At 38.1% G+C, this 27,968-nt stretch overlaps 3 protein-coding genes and 1 long non-coding RNA gene across 4 annotated transcripts in view; 2 read left to right on the top strand and 2 right to left on the bottom strand.

Moving 5' to 3' along the window:
• Positions 1 to 812: 812 nt before the first annotated feature.
• LOC111946424 lies at positions 813 to 2,662 on the bottom strand. The gene is made up of 2 exons (XR_002872147.1): positions 2,418 to 2,662; positions 813 to 1,493 (listed from the first exon to the last, which is right to left on the bottom strand). It is a non-coding gene; the product is annotated as an uncharacterized LOC111946424 (long non-coding RNA).
• A 226-nt stretch (positions 2,663 to 2,888) lies between these two features.
• On the top strand, positions 2,889 to 5,192 carry armc7 (armadillo repeat containing 7). Its single transcript, XM_023949600.1, has 3 exons — positions 2,889 to 3,226; positions 3,975 to 4,118; positions 4,202 to 5,192. Exons 1-3 carry the CDS (start codon positions 3,136 to 3,138, stop codon positions 4,543 to 4,545), a joined length of 579 nt encoding a protein of 192 aa, XP_023805368.1. The 5' UTR covers positions 2,889 to 3,135; the 3' UTR covers positions 4,546 to 5,192.
• Positions 5,193 to 7,147: 1,955 nt separating this feature from the next.
• acsf2 (acyl-CoA synthetase family member 2) overlaps positions 7,148 to 27,968 on the bottom strand; it is a 37,573-nt gene continuing 16,752 nt past the window's right edge. The window contains exons 11-16 of the mRNA XM_023949262.1: positions 10,514 to 10,621; positions 10,121 to 10,272; positions 9,695 to 9,836; positions 9,136 to 9,246; positions 8,978 to 9,046; positions 7,148 to 7,626 (exon numbers count right to left, since the gene is read on the bottom strand). Coding sequence (XP_023805030.1) covers positions 7,564 to 7,626; positions 8,978 to 9,046; positions 9,136 to 9,246; positions 9,695 to 9,836; positions 10,121 to 10,272; positions 10,514 to 10,621 — 645 coding nt within the window. The 3' untranslated portion in view covers positions 7,148 to 7,563. The remainder of the gene's footprint in view (positions 7,627 to 8,977; positions 9,047 to 9,135; positions 9,247 to 9,694; positions 9,837 to 10,120; positions 10,273 to 10,513; positions 10,622 to 27,968) is intronic.
• chad (chondroadherin) lies at positions 12,598 to 23,196 on the top strand. The gene is made up of 4 exons (XM_023949263.1): positions 12,598 to 13,502; positions 20,104 to 20,267; positions 20,390 to 20,542; positions 22,597 to 23,196. Exons 1-3 carry the CDS (start codon positions 12,729 to 12,731, stop codon positions 20,529 to 20,531), a joined length of 1,080 nt encoding a protein of 359 aa, XP_023805031.1. The 5' UTR covers positions 12,598 to 12,728; the 3' UTR covers positions 20,532 to 20,542; positions 22,597 to 23,196.

Raw genomic sequence — 27,968 nt, forward strand, 5'->3', positions numbered from 1 at the left:
CACAAGGATTAATTCAGAATTTTCCTGATATTGTATACGCTTTAAATCAATTTTGCTTGAATTCAATTTTTTTTAATAGTTTAAAAATGTAGACTTTGTATAATTAAAATCTTAGTTCATTAAATTAGCTTAAAATCACAAAATTGCACTTGAAAACATTTATTTGAACTTGGAAACTGAAGACATCTAATTGATTAACTGTAACCCTTGTGCTATCCTAGGCACTTTAACATTGGGAGTTGGGTCATCTAGACCCACTAGACAGTGCTCTGAACCTTTTTTTCTTCAATGATTTGTGATCTTCACTGGTGTCCATGGATTACATGAAATCTTTCCACCTTTATCCACCTTTGTCATGGTAGGGAGAACACGTCAATGTAAGGGTGGGGTCATCCAAGATAGCACAAGGGTTAAAATTAACCATCTCAATTAAGTTAAAAATACATTTGTATTTGACATAGAAACACCTTTTACATCAAAAAGTCAACCTTCTCACATTTGTATTTCAGCTGTGTGCTTTAGGGGAAAATGGCTCTATCTGCTGGACACTTCACCAATTGAACAGGAGAATTTTGACAATTGGAAAAGCATTTCAGATAAAAATAGGCTCAAAAGTTAAATTTTTAAACTAAGATTTACTTTTGAACTATTTAGTGAGAGGGTGACATTTTTAACACAATATGTCCCCGACCTGATTTAGACTTTTCAGACTGTTTTGTAAAAAATTACTCTTTCAAATTGTTAGTCCTAAAAGAAGAGTTTAACTCAAATTCAGCATTTCAGCTATTTTAATAATATAATTTTCTAAAAAATGAAAGTGAAAAAAACATGTTTTAATATTTTATAGACAAAACAATTCAAACCATTTCAATAATGGCTGCAATGTCATTTTTCTGAGCTTTCTATGTCAAAATATTTAATTTTGAGAAGCAAAAACGCCACTTTGTACCAATACCAGTATTTAACTAAATTAACTTAAAGGGTGAACTGGTGCACTTTGTTAGAACAATCCGATTTGTTTTCTAATATCATCCGCAAAAAGAAGTTTCAGCCGACAGCTTGTGTTTTTTTCTGTCCTCTACCTAACAAACAAACAAACAAGCAAGTGCATGATTTGAATTCATAATTAACTGATAACAAAAAATTACATCTAGAGGCACAAACGTTGTGTTGGTTGGAGCACAAACAGTCTGGATTGATGCACAACACACATTTCCTGCCCAGGTGACTTCAAAAAGCCCCAAAGAAGAGTTTTTAATTGCCTCTTCATCAGACTTTCTTCTGGCTGCCTGATGGATTTCAGTCCTTGTGCAGGCCTTTAGTCCACTGATAGAGCGTTGTGCAGCTGTGTTCAGTCACTTCCTTGCAGTTTCTTCTTCTCAGACAGCTCCTCTTTCTGTCTCTGCCGCCTCTCCATGACCTCTCCCCTCTTGGCGTCATTGCGAGCGCGCTCCTGGGCCCGAAGTTCATCCACATCTTCAAAGAACCTGTGTCTGCAAGACAGAAAAATACAAACACAGGACACAAAAATAAGCTGCATTTTAAACCACAAAATGCAAAAATGGGCTCTCTTTAAGACAGTAACCTGGTTTGGAAAAGCACAATCTGCAGCTCAAATTCTTTTTAAAACTTTTTTTTAGAAAAGGAATCTCTGCAGCAGTACACCAACTAAACCAGAGCAGATTTCACACAAAAAAATTTAAAAAAAATTTAAAAAATGTAATCTGATAAAAGCAGCTGCACTAAGTGTCAAAAACGTGACACCAATGTAGAAAAGAGAAATTTGTGAAGTGAAAAAGCCCCCCACTTCCAATAACACAATATGTTTTACAAAAAAGATTCTTATTTTAAAGATATATTTTACAAAGACATTTATTTAGATTTCTTTAATTTATTTTAAATAGTAATTGCACTCCAGGTTGTAGAAGATACTGGTCAAAAACTGAAATTATGCTAAATAATCTACTAATTAAAAACATTAGTGTCTCATTACAAATGATTACTAATTATAAATTAAAAATGCTGTTACCTGCAGTCTTACACTTATATAATTAAATGTTAGTATTTTTTGTGGTGCAAAGAAAGAGTATGTGTCTGTGATGCCTTGCTTTGGAAATAAAAAGGGCTACAAAATAAAAATAGTTGTATTTTTCCTATTACTAAAGATATTTAAAGACAAAATTTCCTGTTAATGAAATTATGGTTTGGCTCCAATGTTAATTTGTACTTAAGGACAGTACAGACATGTTTTCAGTGTTTTTCTTAAACTTGATTACAATCAAACGTCAGCGTCATTACGCAAGGACAACAATCTCCAACGTTAAACACATAAAAAAATATTCTGAATATATAGACTAAAGTCTATATTTGCGTTATAACTTTCCTATTGTTTTATACAAAATAAGAAAATAGATCACCTGTTTATGTAAACAGTGGCAAGTCCAACAATGATGCTCCCGAACAGAATAGGTTTCGTGAGCCTTTTAGCTGCAGAGAGCTTGTGAGGCTTCATTGCTGCAGAACTTTAAATCAGAAGGTTCACGGCATAGAATCCAAACAGCAACAGAAACGTGAGTTTGTTTTCAGCTGACCTTCCTGCGCGTGAGTTAGTTAGCTGAAGGGACGTTGGAGCGCCTCAACTTCCGGTCCAGCACTGACGTCTATGTCGACAAAGAAGTACCGACTTCCGTTTGAGAATTGAATTTCGTAAAGTAATTTGCTTTTATCGTCTATGACAAAAAGTAATCATTTAATTAAATTAAATCAAAGTGATTTATTACCGAAACATTATAGGCCTAATTATTAAAAATCACAACGTTTTAAGTGATAAAATAAATTGACAGCTCTTTTTTATGTAAGAACAGCTTAATTCTACTTTTGGGTTTCATTTTTAATTGTTATTCTGTTGCGTTAACAGTTCATCCAGTCTTCAGAAGAAGAAAAAAAAAGAGTCACGAAACAATATCCCGGAACCACTGTCCAAATTCTAATTTAAGCCGGACGTATTTGAAAGACGGACAAAATGAACGAACTACTGAAACCAAATGCATAAATGAGGATACTATTTCAAATGTATTTTATTTTTTTGTTTTAATCGCGCGTTTGTCTTCTTAAAAACACAATATAAGATACTGAATGATGAAACGGAACTTTTCACCCGAAACCTCTGACCGGTTTGAATATTTACAGGCTCTTGTCACAGAGTTTCAGGATAGTGACAGTGAAGGTAAAAACACAAATAGCTCGCAGATTCATTTAGAAAAACTAAGAATTATTGCTAGTTTACAACAAATTCTTTGAAATTAAATTGTTAATGCATAAACATTGTAATGAAAGCATGTCTTACTTATATCAATCCATGATAGTCACTTTATATATATATATATATATATATATATATATATATATATATATATATATATATATATATATATATATATATATATATATATAATTATTTTTTTATTTTTATTTATTTTATTATATATATATATATATAAACTACAAAAATTTAATTTTTAAAATCTGAATGCTTAGAAACAGGACAGATTATTCAGGAAAAAAACAATGCATTTATCTTTTAAGATTTTTTTTTTTAAATAATTATGCTTTAGTAATTCTGACGATCATGTTTGAATACTAAATTAAAAATGCATAATGACGTTTTTTAAAAATCAATAAAACCAAAATTTAACAAATGCCATTTAATGATTTATGCTGATAGACTTTTGCAGCCTTTTATATGCAATATATAAAGGATCAAACTACATATTATTGTCCGTCAATAATTTTTTAGGAATGCAGGTCTTTAGTCTTATTTTTAATGTTGAGGTGTAAAAAAGCGCCCTCTGGTGGATTAAATTTATCTTGCTTTTGGTCCTTGTTCCCGTTTCAGTCATTAATGTCCAGTATATGTAATTTAATTGAATTTGAATCTGATTCTGTGTTTTTTATTTATGTTCTGTTGTCGTTAGAGGCAAAGGAGCAGGTTTTGGCAAACCTCGCCAACTTTGCTTACGACCCAAAGAACACAGAGTATCTGCGACAGCTGCAAGTGACCGACCTGTTTCTGGATATGTTGACTGAGAAGAACGAGAACTTTATTGAGTTTGGAATGGGTGAATCTTTTTAGATTATCATTTGGGTTTTTTTGTACCATAAATGCAGTGAAAAACATTTTTTTTGGTCTAAATTTTCTCAGGTGGGCTCTGTAACCTCAGTATGGACCCAGACTGCAGGGACCTCATCCTGGACAGTGACGGCATCAGCTTAATCACAAACTGTCTGTCAAACCAGAGGGAGGAGACAGTGCTATCAGCAATTACTACCCTTATGAACCTTGTGACTCCAGCTTCACAATCTCAGCTCACAGAGCCAGGCATCTTGCAGTGCATGCTGCGTTTCTCTCTTGCTGAGAGTCCCCGGCTGCACAACCTAGCTGCTGTGTTCCTGCAGGACTGCTGCACCAAGGATCAGGTCAGGCAGGCCGAGCAGCAGATGCAGGGACAGCAGATGGCTGTTGGGATCCCACTACCCAAAGACTAAAGACTTTGCTTCACAGTCAAGTGGAAACAAACAGTGACCGTTTTGGTTTTATGATTGTTTAATTTCTGGTGTTTTCAGCAGATGTTGAACCGATCTGGAGGATTTCCTTTGAACAAAATCCACCCTAAAGTTGGTTATGAAGAGAGGAAAATTAAGCTGCTTGTCCAGGTCTTGCACCTCCTCTCATTTGCAGCTGGAGTTTGCACAGGACTCATGTCTTCACTGGATCAGAATCTGAATATTAAGATGGTTTTTGTATGTTTTTAAGCACAAGTACATTTATAAAAGTAATTTGAAATTTGCTCAAAACAGGCTTCCAGCAAAATGAGTATATTTGTTCTCATGGAAAAATGGTAAAGATGTGTTTTACTAGACAGAAAATAATTCCTTTCAAATGTTGGACACCAACTGAAAAGGTCAGATACTCATCAAAGGAAAAATGAGGGAAAGTTTGTCTGTAGTCGTATTAGATTTAAAAAAAAAAGACATATAGAAACCCAAGTTATCCTGCTTTCATGGGAGGAATACGTTTCTACCAACTGTCACTAATCAGCAGAAATACCAAACCTCATGGAAGCCTAAGTTTGTGGCTTTCTTAGTCTGGATAATTCAGGTGTCTTTTATTGAAATAAAAAAAATCTACAGAAGTTCTGCCTTCGTGTGAGTGTTTGGCTCTCCTCCCTTTAGTCCTGACTTGGGCGGCATGATATGAGGAAAATTTGCAACATTGGTGATCAATATTGCGATGACAATATACTTGCTACATATCAACAAATAGCAAAAACAGCTGCATTTTAATTTTACAACAACAAGGGTTAACCCTTGTGCTATCCTAGACATTTTAACGTTGGGAGTTGGGTCATCTAGACCCACTAGACAGTGCGCTAAACCTTTTTTCTTCAATGATTTGTGATCTTCACTGGTGTCAATGGATTACATGACATCTTTCCACCTTTATCCACATTTGTCATGGTAGGGAGAACACGTCGATGTAAGGGTGGGGTCATCTAAGATATCACAAGGGTTTCGTAAAATGTAAATAGTTTCAATTATTTACACTCCAAATGACCCTCGTCTACCTATGAGGCGAGCATCTAACATAAAAGGGCTCCATCCGATTGGTCAAATGCACAAAGGGATTTATTTGATCCAATACTTCAAGCTGCCTTAAGATTGTTTTGGCAAGTTTTAAGGTGACCATTTATCACAACTTTTGCTGACTTTTGCGATATGCATATTGCGAAGCTTGATATTGCGATAACTTTAAATTTGTCATTTATTGTGCAGGCCTAGTCCTGATGTAACCTGCCCGCCCACATATCCATGGACACTGAAAGTGATGGTATTGTTGATTTCATTGTTCATGTGCAATCCACCAATTATAACACGTTACTTTTTGAATGAAAAGTAGTTAGTAAGTTTTGTTTACAAAATTTGTAAATGTATGTTAGTACAGAGACATTATTAGGCAAACGTGGACACGATCCCTTTTGTATTTCCCATTAAAGCCTTTAAGCCATGTAAACCGGCATGATTCGGAATCACATCACTATGCTGGGGTCTGTAAACTATTCTGACCGGACTTAAGGGCAGAGAGAAGTGACGTTACATGCAGTACAAACTGCTTATTAGTGCACTCTTAACCCTTGTGCTATCTTAGATGACCCCACCCTAACATTGACGTGTTCTCCCTAACATGACAAAGGTGGATAAAGGTGGAAGTATTTCATGTAATCCATGGACACCAGTAAAGATTACAAATCATTGAAGAGAAAAGGTTTCAGAGCACTGTTTGGTGGGTCTAGATGACCCAACTCCCAACATTAAAATGCCTGGGATAGCACAAGGGTTAAAGAAGAAATAGCTGAATATTAATCTGGAAAAAGCTTCCAAATAATTTCCACAATGTGAGAGACTTACAGGAATTTCTTTTAGATTACTGCTAATAAAGTTATTCAAGTTTTGGAATAATAAAAAACAGTTTTAGCCACAATTAAAAAAATCAAACATATAATTTAGTATTATGGTCCAAAACAGTTGAATTATTTGCATTAAACTTAATAGGATACTAAAAAGAAGGGGCCTTCATTTTTACACATTCTTTTATAATAACAGCAACCACCTGTAGATGTTTTTCTATAAAAAGCTTTGAGTGAATTCCTTAAATTCAATGTGGGCACGGGGGCATGCAGAGACCAACACTTCCACCTGGCTTCTTGTAAAGAATACCATGTCCTGAACCATTTAATCCAAACCCCAAATATGTAGAAAAGCAAAAAGAAAATAAATATTGAGGTTCCTTCTGTAGAACCTGGAGTCCCCGTTTGTTTGAAGAGCTATTTCTGGGCCAAGCCCTTCAGGTCTAGACAGGAGACAACACCCGATCCTGCAGCAAAGGAGTCAGGTGGACTGCACATGGAGGGAGCCAGGAAATTCTTCACAACTTTGAGCATGTGTGTCTGTAATACCAGCTCTTTTTATCCCCTTTTAATCAAGAATTCGTGTTTCGAAATGCTATTTCAGGGCCCAAGGGGCGTGCACCTGTCACCGACATGAATAAAACTGTCTCTGTTCTTCCTGTAAAGACAGAAACACCCATGTCTGGCTTTAATTACTTGGAAAGTTTTATTTCAAGAAAATATATAAAAGAGGAATTTTAAAGCTATTTTGCTGCTCAGCATGTTATAAAAACAGAGTAAGATCAATTCTGCACTTCTATGTGACCATTTGACACTATATGATCAATTAAAGCTGACTTTTAAAGGACAGTTTCCTGATATTATTCTTATTGCACTCACTTCACTCACCGTTCAAAGATTATTTTATGTTAATAACAGCATCGCAGTTTCTGGACACATGACATGTTTCATACAAACGTTAAGGCTAAAGGTTTTATGCTGGAATGTTTAAAAAGTTCTGCTTGTTTTTAAAACCTATTGATCTTTCTGGTTTACAACTTATATACTGTCCCTGCATAAGATGCAGGACTATAATCTAGTCCAATCAGGACGAAGCCCCTCACTTTTCCCCCTTTATTCCCAGTCGACCCTCAGCCTCCTCTCGAAGTTTGTGCTTCTGGATCTGTGGAAAGCAAAAACAGTTCAATTAATCCTCAATTTTACCTTTTATTTAATTTGTTTCAACAAATAAAATTGGAATTTAGCAGCTTAATCATATGTAAAAATTTTCTTCCGATCATTTTTAGAAACTGGACACACAGGGAGCTAAGGTTTTTGTTTATGATCTTTAGATGCTGATATTACTCAAATGAACTGCTAAGAACACAATAAAATGTTGTGTTTTAGTCCATCAGTTCTAATCTTTTACTTCCTGATTGAAACTCCTTAAAAAACAAAATGAATTGGTGCACGTCACCATGTAACCACTGGAGAATTGACAGGTCAGTCCTTTTTCACTTTTGTAAAAAATTATCAAACGTTCTTACAAAGAAAAACATATTTACATTTCTTAAATAAAATATTAATATAAACATAGCTTATATTTGTCCTGATATTGTGCATGGTCTTTTGAATGACAGGGCATCAAATTATTGGTTTTACAACAAACTTCCTGAGTGAGTTTCTTTGTTTTGTGAGTTGGCTACAAGAGTTTACTGAAATCTACTTCAAACCATACCATCTTCCATTTTCCATTCCAACAGTCATTATTTCTAATCAGTTTCTCTGGCACATAATAGGACATAAACACAAAGAACACTAATTGTGGATGAAACTCAGAGGAAAATTGGCAAACTTTAGGTAAAATCAATGGTAGGAAAATAAAAACGAAGTTTCCGAATACTTTCTGAAGCAAACTCTTAGAATTACACACTTTATCTTTGGAGGCCAAACATATGATAAATAATGTATTATTTTGAAATTATACTTAAAAAAAACCTAATCTGTATTTTAATATTTGCAATTTTAATACTTTTTTTAGAGAATTAGGATTATAGTCGTTGCATTTCTAAGACATTTTAACTAAAAGAAAACCTCATAAATTGTTATTTTTTTAACAATAGCTGTTTTTTATGGTTTCTAGTAAAAACAAAGTCCTCAAAGGGTCAATTTTTACAATAGTTAAACTTGTGAAATAAAAGTTAGAAAAAAAAGAAACCTTTGTTTTAAGCACAATGTCAGAAACCTTGTGGAAATGTGACACATAATGAGCAAACAGACTCCTCTGTCTTTTCATAATGTTGTATTTGATATGTATAAAGGGTTTACTAAATAAACAATATCATGCCTGATGTCATTCAGTAATAAGCCAGTCTGCAGGACCAGGGCAGAGCAAGAAGTTGACTTTCGTGAACTAAACTTTGCCTAATATCAGCTCTGGGTGTGTGTTTGCTCTAAATGCATCCCAGTGGTGGTTTACAGGAAATCATCAGCACAAAAAACAACAGATTGATAAGAAGCCAGAAAAAAGTTACCTTTCCAGTAATAGTGAGGGGGAAGCTGTCAACAAAGAGGACATAACGGGGGATCTTAAAGTGAGCAACCTAAAAAAAGAAAATCAAAAACAAAAGGATAGTTAGACAAAAAGTCTAACAGAACTCCGCTCTTTATGAAGAGGTAAATTTAGCTCCACCTGTCCTTTGCAGAAGTCCCTGATCTCCTCTGTGGTGCATTCCTGACCTTCCACCAGCTTGATGCAGGCACATACTTCCTCACCCATGCGAGCATCCTTAACTCCAACCACCTGATGAGCATTGATAAAAGAAAGAAAACCTCATTTGTGAGCCTTGCATTATGGGAAAACTATAAGCTAAAAAAAACCCGACACGTTTTGGCTTTTCATAATTTTTTTTCACTACTTATTGGCTTTTATTTTGGTATTTTTAGTAATAATAGCTTATGGCAACATCACTTAATTAGATGGTTTTGGTCAGAAGTTCTTGTCAACCCAAAACACTCTTAAGTCTGGGCATTTAAGTGTTTAATTATATATATGTCTGAGCTGTGGCCTATAAAACATACTGCATGACTGTAAATAACTTTATTAGACAGAGCACATGTGAAATTAAAGTAACTGTAGCTGCAGCCCTTTGAATTTCCAGGTCTATTTCCATGAATTTGTGTGCCATAATAATTCTTTTGTGCAATAGTTTCCAACATTGCTTTTGTTGTGATCACTCCTGTAAGCTCACCTGGGCCTCCTTCACTTTGGGATGCGTGTGCAGAAACTGCTCGATCTCAGCCGGGTAAATGTTCTCTCCTCCTCGGATGATCATATCTTTGCTCCTGCCGTTGACTTTGCAGTAGCTGTAACCGTCCATGCTGCCAATATCTCTGGATGGAAACAAATCCAGAACAGCATCCAGTTACTGCATCTCTGCATGTTTAAAAGGCAGTGCAAAATTCTGAGAACATTCAAATTCAATTCTACAATGTGAGATGAAATATTTATGGAAAATCCAAATAAAACAATGAATAATGTACATAATAATTTCACATTTTTATTCAAATAAATGAAAATTTTTCAAAAATCCTGTTTGGATGTTTTTTTTTCTAGATTTAATCAATAAACAGCTGGATTTCATTGATGTAGACAGGTGGAGGTTTTTTGGTCTTACCCAGTTTTGTACCAGCGGGCTCCTGTGATGCACTCGTCTGTCTTCCCTTTTTCTTTCCAGTATTCCAACATCACACAGTATCCTCGGATCATTATCTCCCCCGACATCCCCAGAGGGAGCACCTGCTCTGTTGTAGGGTCCACAATTTTAGCCTGTGAAGTGGATGATTCACATTTCTCTTTTAACGGAAGACATCAAATTATTGTTTTAACAGCCAAGTTAGTAACATTCTTTTGTTGGATCATAAACCTTAATAGTAATAAACAAACTAAGATGAGGACGAAGACCCTAGTTGTGTCTTTTATGAACAAAGGCTCAAAACTTAGGCCAGGCTTTTAGGACCATTCCCAAGCACTCTTCCAACACAAGGCGTTCCAAAACACGCCAACGTACCTCTATGTGGTCCAAAACATAGCCGATGGTCTCCGACTTCCTCTCCATGTTGTCCAGTGGGGAACTAATAAAAGTCACAGGGCTGTTTTCTGTTGCACCATAAGCAATCTGTTATCAAAAGCAGAAGGAAAAACAGAACAAAAGAACGGGGAGAGTAAACTTATGCACATTACATCAAGTTATTGATTTCATTTTCATTTAACAATAATCCGAGTTTGAACAGGCAGACTGATATCTACTGTAAACTTGCTAAAGTAAGTCAAATGTCCGTCTTAGGGGATTTTGTATAAGAAATAAACAGTTTACTACAGAATTGTCAAACTTATAGAGATAAAGCAGTTATGTAAGGATGATAATATATGTATCTGAAGAAATCACCAGCATTGCAGCTTTCTGTGACAAAATAGAAAAATACATTAAAACGATTTGGAACATTTTTGGATATAAAGTGAAACTATTCCCCTCAGTGTCCCTTGTTAAAGCTATTTGCACCTGTAAACTAGTTGAAAGCAAATGTTTCTTAACAAAATGTACAACCTGCCAACTATTTTATTAAATTTTGCCTTTAGATTTACTCTTTTAAGCCAAAATCCAAAAACCTGTGTCGTTGTCTACACTACAGGACATAGTTTCTGCAGAGCAGCAGCAGTTTGGTAGAAATTCATCCCTGAGTTGAGGGCAGGACCGTTGGCATGGGGTAAGCCTGCCTCCATTTCCCATCATCTATTTGTTTACAATCTCTTCCACTAGCCTACAGCCCCTCATAACCCCAATCTAATATTTCCAGTACAACAAAAACAGCTGCACAGTTTGATCCAGATTCCAGTTCAGACGAGGAAAACAAAGGACATGGATCTATTTGTCTGTAAATGGATGCATCAGAAAGGAACGTCACAAATACACTCTGTTTCAAACTGCATTTTTTTCATCTGCTCCTGATTTATATTAATTTGAATAAAAAATACTCAGAGATGCAATTTAAGTCTAATTTTCTTAATATATATCTGCCATCATCAGAAAAAGGTCACAAGAACATGTTAAAAACACCAAAAACACAATTTTCATCAGGGGGGGGGGGGGTCTTTAAGGTCATGTTAATAAGGGGCTGGTTTATTCCTTAGAAAATCTAATATTGATCTAATATTGATCAGAGTGAATTAATTTTTAACATTTTGTTGTATATTCTTAGGCAAAAACATATTTATGCACCCTTTATCCGACTAGATATGTTGTAAAATATGTTTTTCTCACTCAATCAAAATTCTCTTTTGGATAAAAAAAAGCATTTTATTGAAGTTTGTTGACTTGAAATTCAAAATTGTTAAATTGAAAATTAAATTTAACACCGTGAATAGCCTCTCCAGCAACATTTCTTCTCCAACCATTTACATCCTTAAGCTTTAGCTAAATTTTGGCATCTCTCAGGGGTCAGTACTAGACCCCATTTGTTTCTTGTTCCAGTTTTGTTCTGGTACAAATTTACACAGTATCCTTGGAATTACAGTAGCTGCTCCAGCTTTTGGATGGGATTTTTTATGGAAATTACCACTGCACAAAACCAGCCTGTTTAAAAAAAAATCCTGCAAGCAGGACTGTAAAGGTGTCACCTAAAACTCCCACTGCTTTGAAGACTGAAGTATCCTTTTGCAGATGTTTATAATCTGAAATGGTGGCGAAATGGTTCTTGCCAGCCATCTGGAGACTATTACATGTTATACAACAGCTAGTCAGGAGTGGCTCCTTTTCCTGCCACCGCAGACTGAAAAACAATGGAGATGTCTGGGAAAAGCACACGGACTTAACTGGAGCCCAAGTCAAAAATTCAAATGATGCAAGAAAAGTACAAGTACAGTTCTTACTTTGGACCTGTGCATCCAATTGCCAGCTCACAGTCTGAGTTTTGTAGCACCGCAGCAGAGAATGAATGGTACTCTCACAGTTTTAGGGTTAAATTCTCACACACACTTGAATAGCTCATGCACACCTCTCACTCAAACCCTCCTCGTTTTTTTGTCAAGTAAATGTTATAAATAGCGCTGTGTGCTCTGTTCGCTGGCCATCCACCTCTCAAAGTGAAAGTCTCTCACCTTTTCACTCCTCTCTCTGTCGGTTTCCCTCTCATAAAAAAACACAAACACTTCGGTTCGACGTCTTTCCCTCACCGCTCCACTCTCCTGCCGGCCTCTGGATTCTCCTGCTTTACGAGCTCACCAGGATGCAGCGTTTGACTTTGTTGGTAATCTGCCTCCTGGGTGCTGCAGTGCAGGAAGCCCAGAGTCAGTGCCCCGATCAGTGCGACTGCCTCCCTAACCTGCAGCACGTCATCTGTGACAACAAGGGACTGAAGGAGATCCCCCAGGTGGCAGAGAGTACCAACTTGCTGAATCTGCAGAGGAACAGCCTGGGCAGCATTCCTGCGGGAGCTTTTAGTGAAAGCAAGGGTCTCATTTCCCTGCATATGCAGCACTGCCAGCTCACAGAGATCGGATCGCAGGCCTTTAAGGGACTTAAGAAGCTCACCTACCTCTACCTGTCCAACAATGACATCAGCAGCATCAAGCCCGGCGCCTTTGAGGACCTTACCAAGCTAACATACCTCTACCTAGATGGGAACCAGATCAGCAGGCTGGCTAAAGGCATCTTCTCCCCGATGATCAATCTTTTCAGTCTGCAGCTCAGCAACAATAAGATGCGGGAGCTGCGAACAGGAACCTTTTCGGGAGCCAAAAACCTGCGCTGGCTGCACCTGAACAAGAACGATCTGCAAACCCTGCAGCCAGGCTCTCTGGATGATGTGGAGAACCTCGCCGTCTTTCACCTAGATGGCAATAACTTCTCTACCTATCCGAGCGCAGCCATGAGCAAGCTGCGTGTGGTGGAGGAGCTCACACTAGGGGGGAACCCCATGAAGACCATCCCAGACAACGCATTCCAGAGCTTTGGCCGCTACATGGAGAGACTTCACCTGGACAACATGGGCTTAGAGAAGGTCAGCTTGAATTTTTGTCAGGCTTGAATCAAATGACTAGTCATTTTCAATAACTGGAACAAGAACAGAACCACATATATCTAACCTCTTTATAATTAGTTGAAATTTTGTGCTTGCAAAGATTTTTTAAAAAGCTTGAACTGGCTAAACATCAGTTATATAAATTAAGAAATTAGCAGATTAAAAAAATCAGCAGATTTTTTTATAAGTTTTGAAGTTTATTCATTTTAATGTTAATTCTTTGCTAAACTATGAATATTTATCTAAGGTTAAATCAAAATATTGATTTAATATTTATTTTTATCTTAAAAAAATGATCATGTTTATCTTGAAACACCTAAATCTTGTTTGAAGTCTCTCAAAGTTGTCTTTATAATCGGTCATTATTTATGATATGCATTACCTCGAAAGTGACACTTTCAATAGTTGCCAACTGTTCTTTCCTTGTATTGCAGTACTTACATAATTTTCAGCGGCCACATTTAATTAAAAAACCTTTAGTAGCTAATTACTTATTTTTTTTAATCAAAAATTGTAGAATCAAAATAAAATTGAAGACTTCACTTGAGCAGCATGATACTACCACCACCATGCTCCATAATGGAGTTTTTTTTTAGATCTAAGGTATTCCCAAACTTGGCCGTAATTACCAAGCTTTGTTAAAACAAGGTTTGTCTTTGTCAGTGTGGCAGACAAATTGGTTGACTGAGTGTAGAAAAGTTCAATACTGGTCTTTTTGGACCATTTTCTGATGGTCTGAACACTTAAGGCAACACTTTTGAATCTTTCTGGTGCAAAACAAACTATGAAAAATGTAAACATAAGTTGTTTTTAGACACCAAAATTATACCAAAACATCATACTTTAACATTCAAGAGAAGTGTGAAAAATGTCTCCTTCATTTTTTAATTGATTGACAGACATATGCAGCCTTCCACTTAATGCTGAATATTAACAAAGGTTCTACAAAAATATTGTGTCTGCAGCAGTCTGTTGCAAGTCTGTTGCAAGTCTTTCTTTCTGTATTCAAAATCAGTGGCAGAAGAAATAAATGCCCATAAAATAAAGCTTGTAGGTGTACTCTAGAAGCTACAACAGCAGGCCACAAGCTTCCTGCTCCGCTCCATTCAGATGCATCCACTTATAGACGACTAGATCCATGTACGTCTTTATTCTCCACGTCCAAACTGGCAGATCCTCTTCCTCCCTTCGACTGGCTGTTCCACAAACACGTCTAATTACCATGGGGGGTAGAGCATTCAGCAGCTTGGCCCCACAACTCTGGAACTCCCTCCCCTCTGATCTACAAAATATGGACTCACTCTCTCAGTTTTACAAACACCTCAAAATTCTATCAAGCTTTTAGCTCATAATATTTAAATAGCTGTTTTAAACTGTTAACTTATTTTGTGTTCTGGAGTTTTATTGTTGTATGTTTATGTTTTTACATACTTTTTTACTGTGAGGCGACCTTGGGTGCCCAGAAAGGCGCCATATAAATAAAATTTATTATTATTATTATTATCTGGCTCAAAACTGTACAGCTGGATAGCTCCAATATCACTCACCATTTTTGTTGCACTGGTAATGTAAGGTTGGGGGTGTGTGGGGGGGGGTCATAAGTTTTAAGGCATAAGTATGCGTGTGAGCACTATCTGTTTTGTGTACATGTCGACAGATGGACATTTTTGCAACTAGCAGGTGTGTTTGACACTTGGGTGTGTGTGTGGACAGGCTCCGCCCTTTTTGTACTGCATTTGAGCCTTACCATGGTGATTAACAACCAGTAAACTTGTTGCTCTATGCTGCTTCATGGTCTTATCCCCCTTCCCCTCCTACTATCACCCTCCTTCCCCCCCTCTTTCTAACGTCCCTCTCTCTTCTTCCCCTCTTTCCTTTTCCGTCCGGTCCAACACCAAAGATCTTCAAACATGTTTGAAATTAATAAAGTTTGGCCTCAATTACAAAAGGGGTTTATTCAGACATACCTTTGGTTTGTCTGAAGATTAATAACCCCTCTTGTTAAAGTAAAATATGTCCAACACAAGAGGCCCTCAGCTCTCATCTGTTTGCCCAGCTGTTGGACAGGACAAGGTAAAAAAAAAAAAAAAAAAAAAAAAAAAAAAAATAAGTTAGCGTGAGACAATGTAAACACAGAGCTCTCAGCAATGGGGTGGGTAATGGGGGCGGGGTTACTCCGCACCAACAGTCTCACCCACAACTCATTTCTAATTTCTACTAATTTCTAGTGAACTCCTGCTGCTCTGCAGAAAGTATGTCCTAGAAAACGACACAGATTTCGAAATATAGTTAGTTGGGCTTTTGTAGCTCTTAAAATAGGGTATCTTTGGGGGGAAAGTGTAAAATATACCTACAGGTAGTTTAAAAAAAGTATTTTTAAGCAAAACACTTTTTTAAAGACATACTATTTCCAATTTCATAGCAAAATACCTAAATATCAGTGTTTATAGGTAATTTCAAGATTGAACTGTGTGTTAAAAGGGCAGGATATCCCAACTTACTTTAGTTGTGATGTCCAAGACAAATGCTACGTTTCACTGGGTCCTTTTTTTCACTTTTAATAAGACAAAAACATCTTCTATTCTTTATTTTTGAACTTGTTTTAGAAATTGTAGTAGGTTTAGGGGATGTCATCTGGACTTGGTTTTAAAGTTGGAAGACGTTTCACCTCTTATCCAAGAGGCTTTGTCAATTCTGAAATAGCTGGTCTAAGAGCTGGTATATATGCGCTCATGGGGGAGGAGTCAGACCTGAAACTGGAGGTGTTGTCCACTTAGCCTACGTGGTTTCGGGTCGTTAATAGTCCTTTGTCCTCAGCTGGGGGTTGGGGAGTCAGTGACTCCCTCTCCAAATGGTCGTCTCTTTCAGCGGTTAACGACTCAGGTGGAACTGGTTTGGTTTGTTAAGGTTTCAAAACACTGCCGTAGATGGATGGAAGAATAAACCTGAGACCACCATTCTTATTAAGAGAAGGTTTATCCTTCTTGACAAAGATGGCTTCTTTGACTCCTCGCTCAAACCATCCTTTCTCTCTGGCTAGAATTCGGACTTCACTGTCCTCGAAAGAGTGGTTTGTGGCCTTCAGGTGCAGATGTACTGCAGACTCAGGTCCACTTGGGTTGGCTCTGCGATGTTGGTAAAGCCGCTTGTGTAGCGGTTGTTTGGTTTCTCCTATATACTGTTCATTGCAGTTCTCTTTTCAGTGGATAGAGTACACAACATTACTCTGTTTGTAGCTGGGAATTTTGTCCTTTGGATGAACCAGTTTATGTCTGAGGGTATTGACTGGTTTGAGATGAACTGGGATGTTATGTTGTTTGAAAATCCTTTTAAGTTTTTCAGACAGGCCTGAGATATATGGAATTGAAATACTGTTCCGTTTTGTCTCTTGTTCCTTCTTGTCTTGTTTTCCTGTATGTTGGGATCTGGTGAATGCCCACTTGGGATATCCACAGGTTCGGAGGGCTTGGTGGATATGTTGCTCTTCCTTCTTCTTTCCGTCAGAGCTTGTGGGGACCTCCTGGGCTCTGTGTTGTAATGTCCTGATGACGCCTAGTTTGTGCTGTAAAGGGTGGTTTGAGTCAAATAACAGGTACTGATCTGTGTGAGTAGGCTTTCTGTACACTTCAACCTGGAGCCGTCTGTCCTCTCCAATGATCACAGCACAGTCTAGAAAGGCTAGGGTGTTGTCCTTTGTGTCTTCCCTGGTGAACTTGATGTTCTTGTCTACTGCGTTGATATGATCTGTGAAAGTCTCCACTTCCTGGCTTTTGATCTTGACTCAAGTGTCGTCCACATATCTGAACCAGTGGCTTGGAGTTGTACCTGGGAAGGAGTCCAGGGCTCTTCTCTCAACTTCTTCCATGTACAAATTGGCCACAATGGGTGAGATTGGAGAGCCTATAGCACAGCCGTGTCTCTGCCTGTAGAAGTTTCCCCTGAATTGGAAATATGTGGAGTTGAGGCACACTTCCAGCAGTTCGCAGATGTGGTCTGGTGTCAGATTTGTTCTGTCTTGTAGCTGAAAATCCTGTAGTAATCTCTTCATCACTGAAATCACTGCCTCCGTGGTGGGAATGCAGGTGAAGAGGGAAGTTACGTCGTAAGACACCATCGTCTCGTCAGAATCCAGCTGAAGATGTTAGACTTTGTTTGCAAAATCTTGTGAATTCCTAACATGATGCTCTGTGTTGCCAACTAGAGGGGCCAAAATAGTAGCCAGGTGTTTAGCCATGTTGTAAGTTATTGAGTTAATGCTGCTGACAATGGGTCTCAGTGGTATTCCTTCCTTGTGGATTTTTGGGAGGCCATAAATGCATGGAGTGGTATTACCCGGGTACAGTCTGTAATAAAGAGGCTTGTCGATGACTTGATCTCTCTCCAGTCTTTGTAGGCAGTCTATAACCTTTTTCTTGTAGCCGCTGGTTGGGTCTCTTCTAAGTGCTTCATAAGTGGTGGTATCGCTGAGTAGGTTGGTAACTTTGGCTTCATAGTCCGCCACATTCAGGATCACAGTGCATCTCCCTTTATCCGCTGGTAAAATGTTGATACTGTGGTCCTTCTCCAGGGCTGTTAAGGCCTTTCTTTCATCTGAGGAAAGATTGGAAGGTGGTGGTTTGGCACTGGACAGTGCTGCCAAAATTTTAAGTCGTAATTCTTCAGCTTGAGATCCAGTCAGATTGTTCCTCTTTATGGCCGTTGCTGTAGCTGTGATGAGGTCTACCACGGGGATATGATTTGGTGTAACCGAGAAATTCAGCCCCTTGGATAATACCTCTTTCTCTGTTTGTTCTCTGTTTATCAATCCCTGCCTTAGTGTGGTTTCCTCTATTCTCCCTGTTGAGCCTGTCCTTAAGGCTCTATTGTTGGTTTGTGAGAATCTGAAATTTCTTGATTTGCCGTTGCTTGCTTTTGTGGTGTTGTGCCAGTTGTGCTGTCCGGGTGAAGCCGACAATCTTCTCAAGAACTTCTTCCGTAACAGTTGTGGCCAAGTTGTCCTGTAGATTCTTCATTTTACCTTCCAGGTTGTTGATGATGAAATACGTCTGTCTGATTCTGTCCTTTAAAAGTTGGGTTCTGGCTCTGTGCATGATGTTCTCGGCTCTGTGTCCTTTAACCCCTTTGCCCATCTGTAGGCTTTTGGGAATCACATTGCTTTGTCTGCATCTCATGTTGAACCTGAGGTGGTTCTTGTAGTCCGACAATTTCCTAGCTGTCTTCTCCAATTCACGTACCAGCTGGAGGGTATCCTTCCCAAAGTTAGAAAAAACATGTCTATGAAGACTCTCATTCATCCAGGTTGGTTCCATTGTAGTAGGTTTAGGGGATGTCATCTGGACTTGGTTTTAAAGTTGGAAGACGTTTCACCTCTTATCCAAGAATTCTTATCCAGTTTCAGGTCTGACTCCTCCTCCATGAGCGCATATATACCAGCTCTTAGACCAGCTATTTCAGAATTGACAAAGCCTCTTGGATAAGAGGTGAAACGTCTTCCAACTTTAAAACCAAGTCCAGATGACATCCCCTAAACCTACTACAATGGAACCAACCTGGATGAATGAGAGTCTTCATAGACTTGTTTTAGAAATGACATTTTTCCTAGTGTGGATGCAGTCAGTCTCCACTTATCATTGTCACTTGAGCAAATGAAGACACGTATTCACGGTTGTCTGTAAAAAAAAAAATCCCTCTGCTCATCCCCATCAGCTTCTACAATATACAGTAGAATCTGTTTTTCCTACCTGAGGTTATTCCAATATTTGAGTGTACCCATGCCAGTGCGTTGAGGCATTCCAGGGGGAGGAAACTGTAAAAAAACAAGCTTCTCACACCAAAACTGTGTGAGAGCCAGATGCAGGCAGCAGGATCTGGCACATGGAGCCTCCTTACAGGTATTTTTAGGGTGTTTTTGTTTGCTGGACCTCTGCCAAGCCTGTCTAAGTCTAATTATTAAACAGGCGTTATTTTCAGCGTGGTGTGTTTTCTACCTTGGCCACAAGGGTCTTGTAAACAGGTCAGGAGGGGTTAGGAAACAGGTAAACAGAGGTGGCGTGTTACAGTGTCCATGCAGAGGCATATTTTTAGTCATCACTGCTTCAGCTGAATGGACAATCTGTGAGGCTTGCTGGCAGAGGAGCGGGCCAAGCAGGCAGATGGCAGGAAGAGCCAAAACATTTGACAGCGGACCTCCAGCTTGTTACTGGACACTGGAAATTTCCAAACAAGCTTCATCTCTTCAAGTTAAACATAAAGCAAAGCCATAAATCTCAGTCTCTCGCTGAGCTGTCTTCGTTCTCCTCATAGAGGAGCCAGAACTTGACTTCGGTCTGCTCATCTAACACCTCTCTGTAGCTTTTAGCGCCCTCACAGTTGCATAAGAATCCAAAGGAAAAGAAGGAAGCTAGTGAGTGTCAGTGTTTACAGAAGTGGAGGAGGAAGGATAAGAAGAGGCTTTCATGCTGGAGGAACACGGAGAGATCCCCTCATTGTGGATCCGTTTACCTCCCAACAAACACAAAGATACATGCAGAGATTGTAAAAAGATCATCCAAACTCTGAAAAGTGTTTTGCTTTTTTTTAGTTCTCTGATGACGCATTTAATGGTGTGACAGCAATCAAGTTGCTTCACCTGGACAACAACAGGCTAAAGGCTCTGCCCAAAAGCCTCAAGTTTGGCACCATCACCAACATGACCCTCTTCAACAACCCATGGAACTGCTCATGTCAGCTGCACTCGCTACGCAGGTAAGAGACTCGCGTCTAACAGACAGAAAGATACCTGTCCTTAAATCCACCACCACCACCATCTGATTCTTCAATTCCAACAGGAGAATTTAATCATGACAAACGCCTCTTTCTCTGCTCAGATGGTTGGACTCCATCGAGAGCCGCCCAGACGCAGCCTGTGCGACTCCACCTTCTCAGCGTGGCAGGCAAATCAGCAACAGCACCAACATTAGACGCTGCAAGGAGAAGCCAAGGTTACCCAAGAAACGCCAGCAGCACTGAACTGCATGCAGGTATTGACCACCAAGCACGTCGTGGACAAAACAAATACAGGCGATGAGGTGATGGAGATGATCAGCCAGACATATAGGTGTGTTAGGATGAATTAGCCACATGGGAAAGCCAAACAAAAGCACCGGCTTCTCACATCGGTCCTTGTAAAAAATACTCAGCCAAATTCATTGTAGGTGAACGGATTTACTTTACGCAAAACTTCAGGAAGGTGTTAAATAATTATTCTTGAATAACCCTTTTAGCCCATGGTGTTGGACAAGCAGGGAGGGGGCTTCTTTTTTTTCTTTTTCTAGTGTTAATAGGGCATGTCCGCCACCTACAGTTAGAAAAGTCTTTGTGAGAAATGTTGAAACGGTGCAAATGTCAAAAATCTTGCTCCAGGCTTTTTCTTTAACAGCTCAGTCAGACTTATAAAAGACATAATTATTAATTTCTTCTCCATGATAATTTTTTTTAAAAGTTGGTATTTCCCTGAATTAAAAAGGGGCGGTCTCCACACATCACTACCAAATCAGAGTCTCTGATTGGTAAAAGTCCGCCTGGTTTAACTTTTAACGTATATTTAATGGCTGCTCATTTCAAACGTAGAGCCCAACACATTCATAAAAATGTGAGTACCTACAAATGAACGCAGAAGCTTTGAACGTTGAAGCCCGAAACGTGCGTTTACACTCGTTTACATTGTCTTCTCATTGAAAGTGGTCATTTGAACTGGTGTTGTGGAGGACAGTGTGAACATAACTTAGGGATGAAAAACTACTCATCCCACAAATGCACACCTTTGTAAGATATGGTTCCACCTAAAACAGATTTCTTACTTTTTGTGCAATGCTTGTTTGATTTTTAGACTACAGTTGCATTAAAAAAAATTATGTTTACTTTTACGACTGTTTAAAGACCAAAAGAACATGGCAGGAAGGAACAATAATTAAATTCTTGTCATTAAATACAAAATTATTAATCTGGTAGTTTTCTTAACCCTAGGGCACTACCACAGGGGGATTTTTACCCGAGCAAAACTATTTACATGAATTTCACTCGCGTGTTAAGAGGTCTGTGCCTTCTTCACCAGGAAAGTCTTACATGTCACAGGAATGGGTGGACCAAAGACCAAGTTTCTAGTATCATCTTATTCTTTTTTAAGATTTTTTTCTCTCAAATTCCTACTTTTGGAGTAATTTTTGAGCATGTTCTTAGGATCTTCCTGGGTTTTTCTTTTTAATTTTGTAACACAAACCACAGTTGAGAAAAAAGAAAATCCCTCAATTTATCGTGTTGTCACGTTTTGATCTATTTTTTATGTCAAGTACTTTTTGTTGGGTATATTATATTGGATAAAAATTACCCAGCAAATGTGATGGTGGAACTTTTTATGGCAAAATTGTTTTAGGGTTAAACCAAAGTGACAACAAATACATCTAATTTAGGATGACTTGAAATGTTTGCATTTTAGACATGATGTAAATTTCCAATGCAGTAACCATTAGGAGACGCCCGGTGTTTAAGGTGAAGTAACGTACCATCAGGCAGGTATGTTCTGTCTTTAAGTAAACAACTTTTGTTGAGAGCTCAAGCTTTCCCTTGTTAGTTGAGGCATTAGTCATAACTAGAAGATGCTAAATTCAAACTATTTCAGTTGGAGAAACAGAATAATCACTTGCTGGGCTTGGCTTGAAGCTCGGCTGTTTAATGCCATAAACATTAAAATGAGATTAGTCCTGTAACCTAAAAAAATAGCTTCGAAACTACACAAAAAAACCTGCCTCCTTTTAAATCCATAAAGGGGATGTAGAAAATCTGGCTTCAACAACATCCCAAATACCTGAGGTGGAGTTTAAAGCTCTCGTCTTGGTAGGATTGTGTTTAAGGTTTAAGTAAGGCTTCCAGCTGTGCAATTTGGTTTATCACCTCTCCCTTTTGCTGACCACACCAGCTTTTGCTCTGTCTAAATGCTTTCATGTTGGCCCTGGGGTCCAGGTCACTGGGTCTCTGGCTGGAAGACAGACAGTTTGCTTGGCTGCTGATTTGTGCGTCTTTTCTCTCTGTCTTGCAGGAAAAAGCAAAGAAAAGCCTGCGCTGGTGATCTGCAACAACAAGTAAAACATCTTGGCTGTGCTTTGAAACTGTCCACTTATTCATCTGCAACCCGCTGTCAAATACACTCCTGATTATTTTACACAAACGTAGCAAGAAGATAATGGAATTGTAAAAAAAGAAAAAATGAAATGACCAAAGGTAAGAAAAAGCAGATGAACAAAAGGCATCTGAAGAAATGTGTTGATTTTTTTGATGCATCGATTTCCCCACAGATGCTATTATTTTGAAAAGCTAGAGAAACTCAAACTGTCTGAGCTTTGTGTATTTTAGTATTTAAATACCTCCTTTTACCTTATTATGCATCAACTTGCAAAGAATATTTCATTTTTCTTTTATTGATGAATGCTAACACAAAACACTGTTTGCAAGAAAAGTATGAAAGCAGGACCGAACCAGCTCATAACATTTCAATCGCATTTTTTTTCTTCAAAGCAACTAGAAGAGCTTATGAAAAGTGATCGTATGTATATCAAATGTATATTCAACATTTTTACTTTTCCAAGACATTTTGAAGTGATAACTACTCCTCACATACAATAAAAATGTGTATAAAAAATGAACTCTGTTCATCTTTACTTATTAAATCTTTCTGTAAAATGATGGGAGTCATGTGTTACGCAAATCCCAGGTTTGGGACTGAACGGGATCAAATACTTATGGAAGCAGATGGGGGCAGTGACCAACCAGTAGGAAAGATGACAAAAAACTAAAGGTTAAGCCATTTAATAGTTTTCTGGTATGCTGACAATGTAACACATAAAATAAAGAACTACATTACCCAGAAGACCCCGGTGCTTCTATTTAGAATTTCTCTACTGGAATTCAATGTTCAGCGATGGAGGAAGCTGCCATCCACAGCGAGTTTGCTGCAGAGAAAACTGTCATCTGGCAAAAAGTAAAAAACCAAAGAAGACACATTTATTAAGTTCAAAGAGGTTGTAGGAAAATTGGATGTATTAAATAAATTCCTGAGAGTTGAGTGCGACTGTCATACTATGTCATATGCAGCTTATAAAGCATGTCTTATCGTAGTGAAGTACACAGGGATTTGGGGACGAGTGGTCTAAAGAAAAACAGATGCACTTTTGTTCATACACAGCAACATATAAACTGAAATTATTCTGCAGGAGCATATTTGATGATTAAGATGTCCATTAAAAAAACTGTTTAATAAATAAGTAAAATGCAACTTTATGTTTGGGTTTATTTAAAATCCCACTTCAGTCATCTTTTGCCCTATTGTAAAAGCATACCCAGTGGTCATTTAATTATGATTATGATGTTTTTAGGCAAAATCAAAAAGCCTGTGTCATTTTAAATAGTTTCTGCAAAGCGGCAGGACTTCATCAGAAATTTGCCTGACTGTTGCCGCATAGTAAGCCTGCCTTCATTTCCCATCATCTCTTTGTTTACATTATCTCCCCCAACCAACCATTACCGGTGCAACAAAAATGGTTAGCAATATTGGAGCTATCCAGCCATAAAGTTTTGAGCCCAACGTAAGTTCAGACAATGAAAACAAAGACATACTGTACATACATACAAAGACATCTATTTATCTACAAGTGGTTGCACCAGAATGGAGCGGAGCAGGGAGCTTGTGGTCTGCTAGGTGGGGTTTCTAGCCCAACTACAAGCTTTTTTAAACACCATTTTTTTCCTTTTTTTTCCTGATTCACAACAATTTGAATTAAAGAAAATATATGTCTTGATATTTGTCCTTTATCATCAGACAAATGCTATGAGAACATGTTAAAAAAAAACATTTTCATGGGGTGTGAACTACGTAAAATTTAGAAAATCTAGAAACAGGGAGTCAGTAGCTGCTGTAAAACAGAAATTGATCCGATAAAATGACGTATTTGTCACAAAACGGACAAACGGCTGGTTCCAATTGCAGCAGTTTTTATTAGCACATCTAAAAGCCCCCAAAGCTAAATCAGGGACAGGCAGGCGCGGGTCAACAAAGAGCATGGGAGCATCCGAGGAGAAACAAGGATGGTCAGGATCAAGGCGAGACAACTACCCCTGGCTGCAGCCCGCAGAACTGCACAACATAGTGGAATGCTGGAACGCTGAGGAATGTGAACACGCTGTGGAATGTTAACCCCGCACACATTGAGCCTGTCTTCTTCTTTGGTTTTACAAGTTTCCATGTGCAATATTGCCACCTACCGGTTTTTAAGGAGTTTTTCCTCACCGTGAAGGGGGGGTCTAAGGGCAGGAATATCAGTTTAGTTTAGTCTGTTTTGTTAAAGTTTAGTATTATCCTAATGCATTCTTTGTATTCATGATCCCTTTTTCATTGTTTTTCATTGCGCTAAATAAAAAAAAATATTTAATTGAATTAGAAAAATTAATACAGTGATTCCTGTCTTCTTATGCCTTACAAGTTTCCATGTTCATGTATTAGGGAATAAATACATTTAGTCTGGCCTCACAGACTCAAAAAATAACTCATTGGATGAACTCAATTTAATTGTGGGCAGGATTTCCATCCAATAAATATGAGTAACCCCACCTCAAAGAAAATTCTTCCATGTAACGAAATATAATTGAGTTAGTCAAACTCAATTTTATCAAAAAAGGCAAAGGAAAAAAAACACGCAACAGAAGTCTAAAACCAGATTTGAACTCAGGACCTCTGTATGTGACACCCGCCAATTAATCCACTGAGCTAACACTCCTGTGACAAAATGAGGCCGCTGGTATAAACAAATAGATTCATTATTTACATAAATGAGGCTCCTCGTGTATCGTCTTATTGGGAGAAGCCAAGTTGAAACGATTTCATGCCACAGTTTCGTTTTTTACGTGGAAAAAACGACGAAAGTTTTCATTTTTGAAAAGTCGAAGGATTTGAAGGACCAAAAGTCATACCAGGCATTAGACGAAAGAGTTGAACATTTTATTAGTTGAATTGTTATAGGTGAAAAATTGTAGCTGTGAGACGGCAAAAAGAACAAAGAGAAACAGGAAAACGGCATTCAACAGCATGCCCCTTACTTGAACTCAATTATTTTGGATTACTGGAGTTATGGGTGAAACTATTAATACATTTTGTGTTAGGTCAATTAAATGTAGATACATTCTTTTAAAATAAATATTTTTAAATAAAACAAACAGAATTTTATTGTGATACATGAAAGAGGGGCTCGAATCATTTTTTTGAGTGATAAAAAAAAAACATTGCACCATTCAAATTTTCCTCTCCTCTGTTCTCTTTCTTCCTCATACAATTCACAATGACACAAAATGTGCTCCACTGATTCTTCCCCTTTCCTGCAATCACAACTCCACTGATGAAGGTGAATCAAATGCACGGGCTCAATGTGGGCGGGGTTAACATTCCACAGCATGTTCACATTCCTCAGCGTTCCAGCATTCCCCTATGTTGTGCAGTTCTGCAGGCTGCAGCCAGGGCTTACTCAGGCGAGATTCGGGGCAGGCAAACGGAGTCCAAAGCAAAACAGGCTCAGGACAGGAAATCAGAAAATCATGTCTGGATCTAACGATCGGGAATGCTGACAGAGTGACGCAAAAAAGAATTCACACTGAGTGAGGCTCAGTGCAGTGCTTAAATGTACTGTGGTTGATAGGAAAATGAGAGTCAGGTGTGCGGCATTAAAGAAACTGCACGCTGGGGTTGCTGGGAGATGTAGTGCATTCAGAACTCTGGAGACGGATCCCGCCTGTGACCAGAGGGGGAGACAGAGCTCTGACCCCTGACAGTACCGTATTACATAATGACTAAATAAAAAAAATAAAATAAAGGGGAGTGGGAGTCATTTTGAACAGGAGAGGGATGGAAGGTGGATTCATACTACTAAGAGTGGGACGGGACAAGATTACATTTTAAACTTTATTCCGGGAGCGATATAAGACAGAATTACTCTCAGTGGGAGCAGAACAGGACAGGAGAGAAAATCCACTCCATTGTCATCCTCTAAATTGAACTTTTCTATGCATCTGTCTCCCTCTTTTGGGGCAAACACAAAAGTGCACCTCTAAAAACATTAAAAAAATTATTTTACAGTGTCTGATGTCTACTCACCCAGGGGCGGATGTACCATTAGACAAAGGTAGGCGATCACCTGTGTCCCCCACACTCTCGGGGCCCCGAGCTGAGCTAAAAATGTCTAAAATAAATTTGATGCTATTCTTTTTTTAACTGTCATAAAAAACATCCCAAATCACTGAACTGGCATAAGATTGATCATGTAAAAGTGTTTGGTCCCCCTGTCCTTCAGCAGCAATGGTATATTCCAGTCAGTCCGGAAATAATTTGGGCGGGTTTAAGATCGGTTCTGGAGCTTTAAGTTCCGGGTTGAAACCCATTTCAAGCAGGAATGTGAAGTCTGGAGAGAGAGGTGACAGACGCTTCACCTGTCAGCTTCCTTACCGGCCTTCATGAGATGTAAAGTCTACTGATAATAAAATAAATGTGTCCATTAACCTGTTCCATTAATGCAGTTTATAGGTTTGATTCTAATCATTTTGATCCTTTTATCCTAAAAATCGCTGTATTTTGCGTATTTTCGGTTTAGTTTTAGTGCAGGCTGCACACTCTGCTGCATGAGAGATTACACAATCCTGAGTGAAGTCGGGTTGATTGTTCCTTTAGTTTACTCAGCGTATGCTAATAATGTAAAGCCTTTTTTTCTACATTTTAGAGATTTATATTCCTTGTCCTCCCATTCAACACAATAGGTGATGCATTTCACATCAGATCTGATGTGAAGCTGTGCTAAAAAGACAAAATCAGGCAAAGAAACAACTGAGCTTTTTGTGATATTAATATAAACAATACATCGTTTGTTTTTTGAATGTAATATATACACATTTTTGGGAAGATTTTACTTTTGATGTTGCACAAATTTCCTCTTAATACACAATTAGAAAAACAAAAAGTACTTTTTGGAGTCATCTAAGGTGATATTTAATTAGTTCTTAATGACTAAATTGATTAATTGATAACTAATTAATCACTGATTAATATTTTGGGTGTTTTTTTGTTGGCTCTGGTGGTATTTGGATGTCTTTTAGGCTGTAAAAACCATAACTCTATCTGGCTACTCGGCAGAGATTAAAAGATGATTCAAAGCAGTTTTTAATAAATGATCAAATGATGCAGAGTGATCTGATTGGCTCTGAAAAGAGGCAAAGGCTAAGAGAAAGTAAGGCATTTGTTACCAAACTTCCAAAAGTGCTGGAAGACAAACAAAACAGAATAAAAAAAACTCTGTTCCTTTTGTCCTCTTAAGTAAAACCTGCATTTAATAAATATAATGTTTTTCCAAGTAAAAATAATGTATATATTATATAATA

The sequence above is a fragment of the Oryzias latipes genome, chromosome 19, assembly GCF_002234675.1.
Source record: "Oryzias latipes chromosome 19, ASM223467v1".
Taxonomy (NCBI): Eukaryota; Metazoa; Chordata; class Actinopteri; order Beloniformes; family Adrianichthyidae; genus Oryzias; species Oryzias latipes.

Excerpts from the sequence above, each read along its gene's own strand:
- armc7 (XM_023949600.1), top strand. The coding sequence starts at position 3,136 with ATGATGAAACGGAACTTTTCACCCGAAACCTCTGACCGGTTTGAATAT. Across the intron at positions 3,227-3,974 it reads TCAGGATAGTGACAGTGAAG|AGGCAAAGGAGCAGGTTTTG; the intron begins GTAAAAACACAA and ends TGTTGTCGTTAG. Across the intron at positions 4,119-4,201 it reads CTTTATTGAGTTTGGAATGG|GTGGGCTCTGTAACCTCAGT; the intron begins GTGAATCTTTTT and ends AAATTTTCTCAG.
- chad (XM_023949263.1), top strand. The coding sequence starts at position 12,729 with ATGCAGCGTTTGACTTTGTTGGTAATCTGCCTCCTGGGTGCTGCAGTG. Across the intron at positions 13,503-20,103 it reads ACAACATGGGCTTAGAGAAG|TTCTCTGATGACGCATTTAA; the intron begins GTCAGCTTGAAT and ends GCTTTTTTTTAG. Across the intron at positions 20,268-20,389 it reads CAGCTGCACTCGCTACGCAG|ATGGTTGGACTCCATCGAGA; the intron begins GTAAGAGACTCG and ends TTCTCTGCTCAG.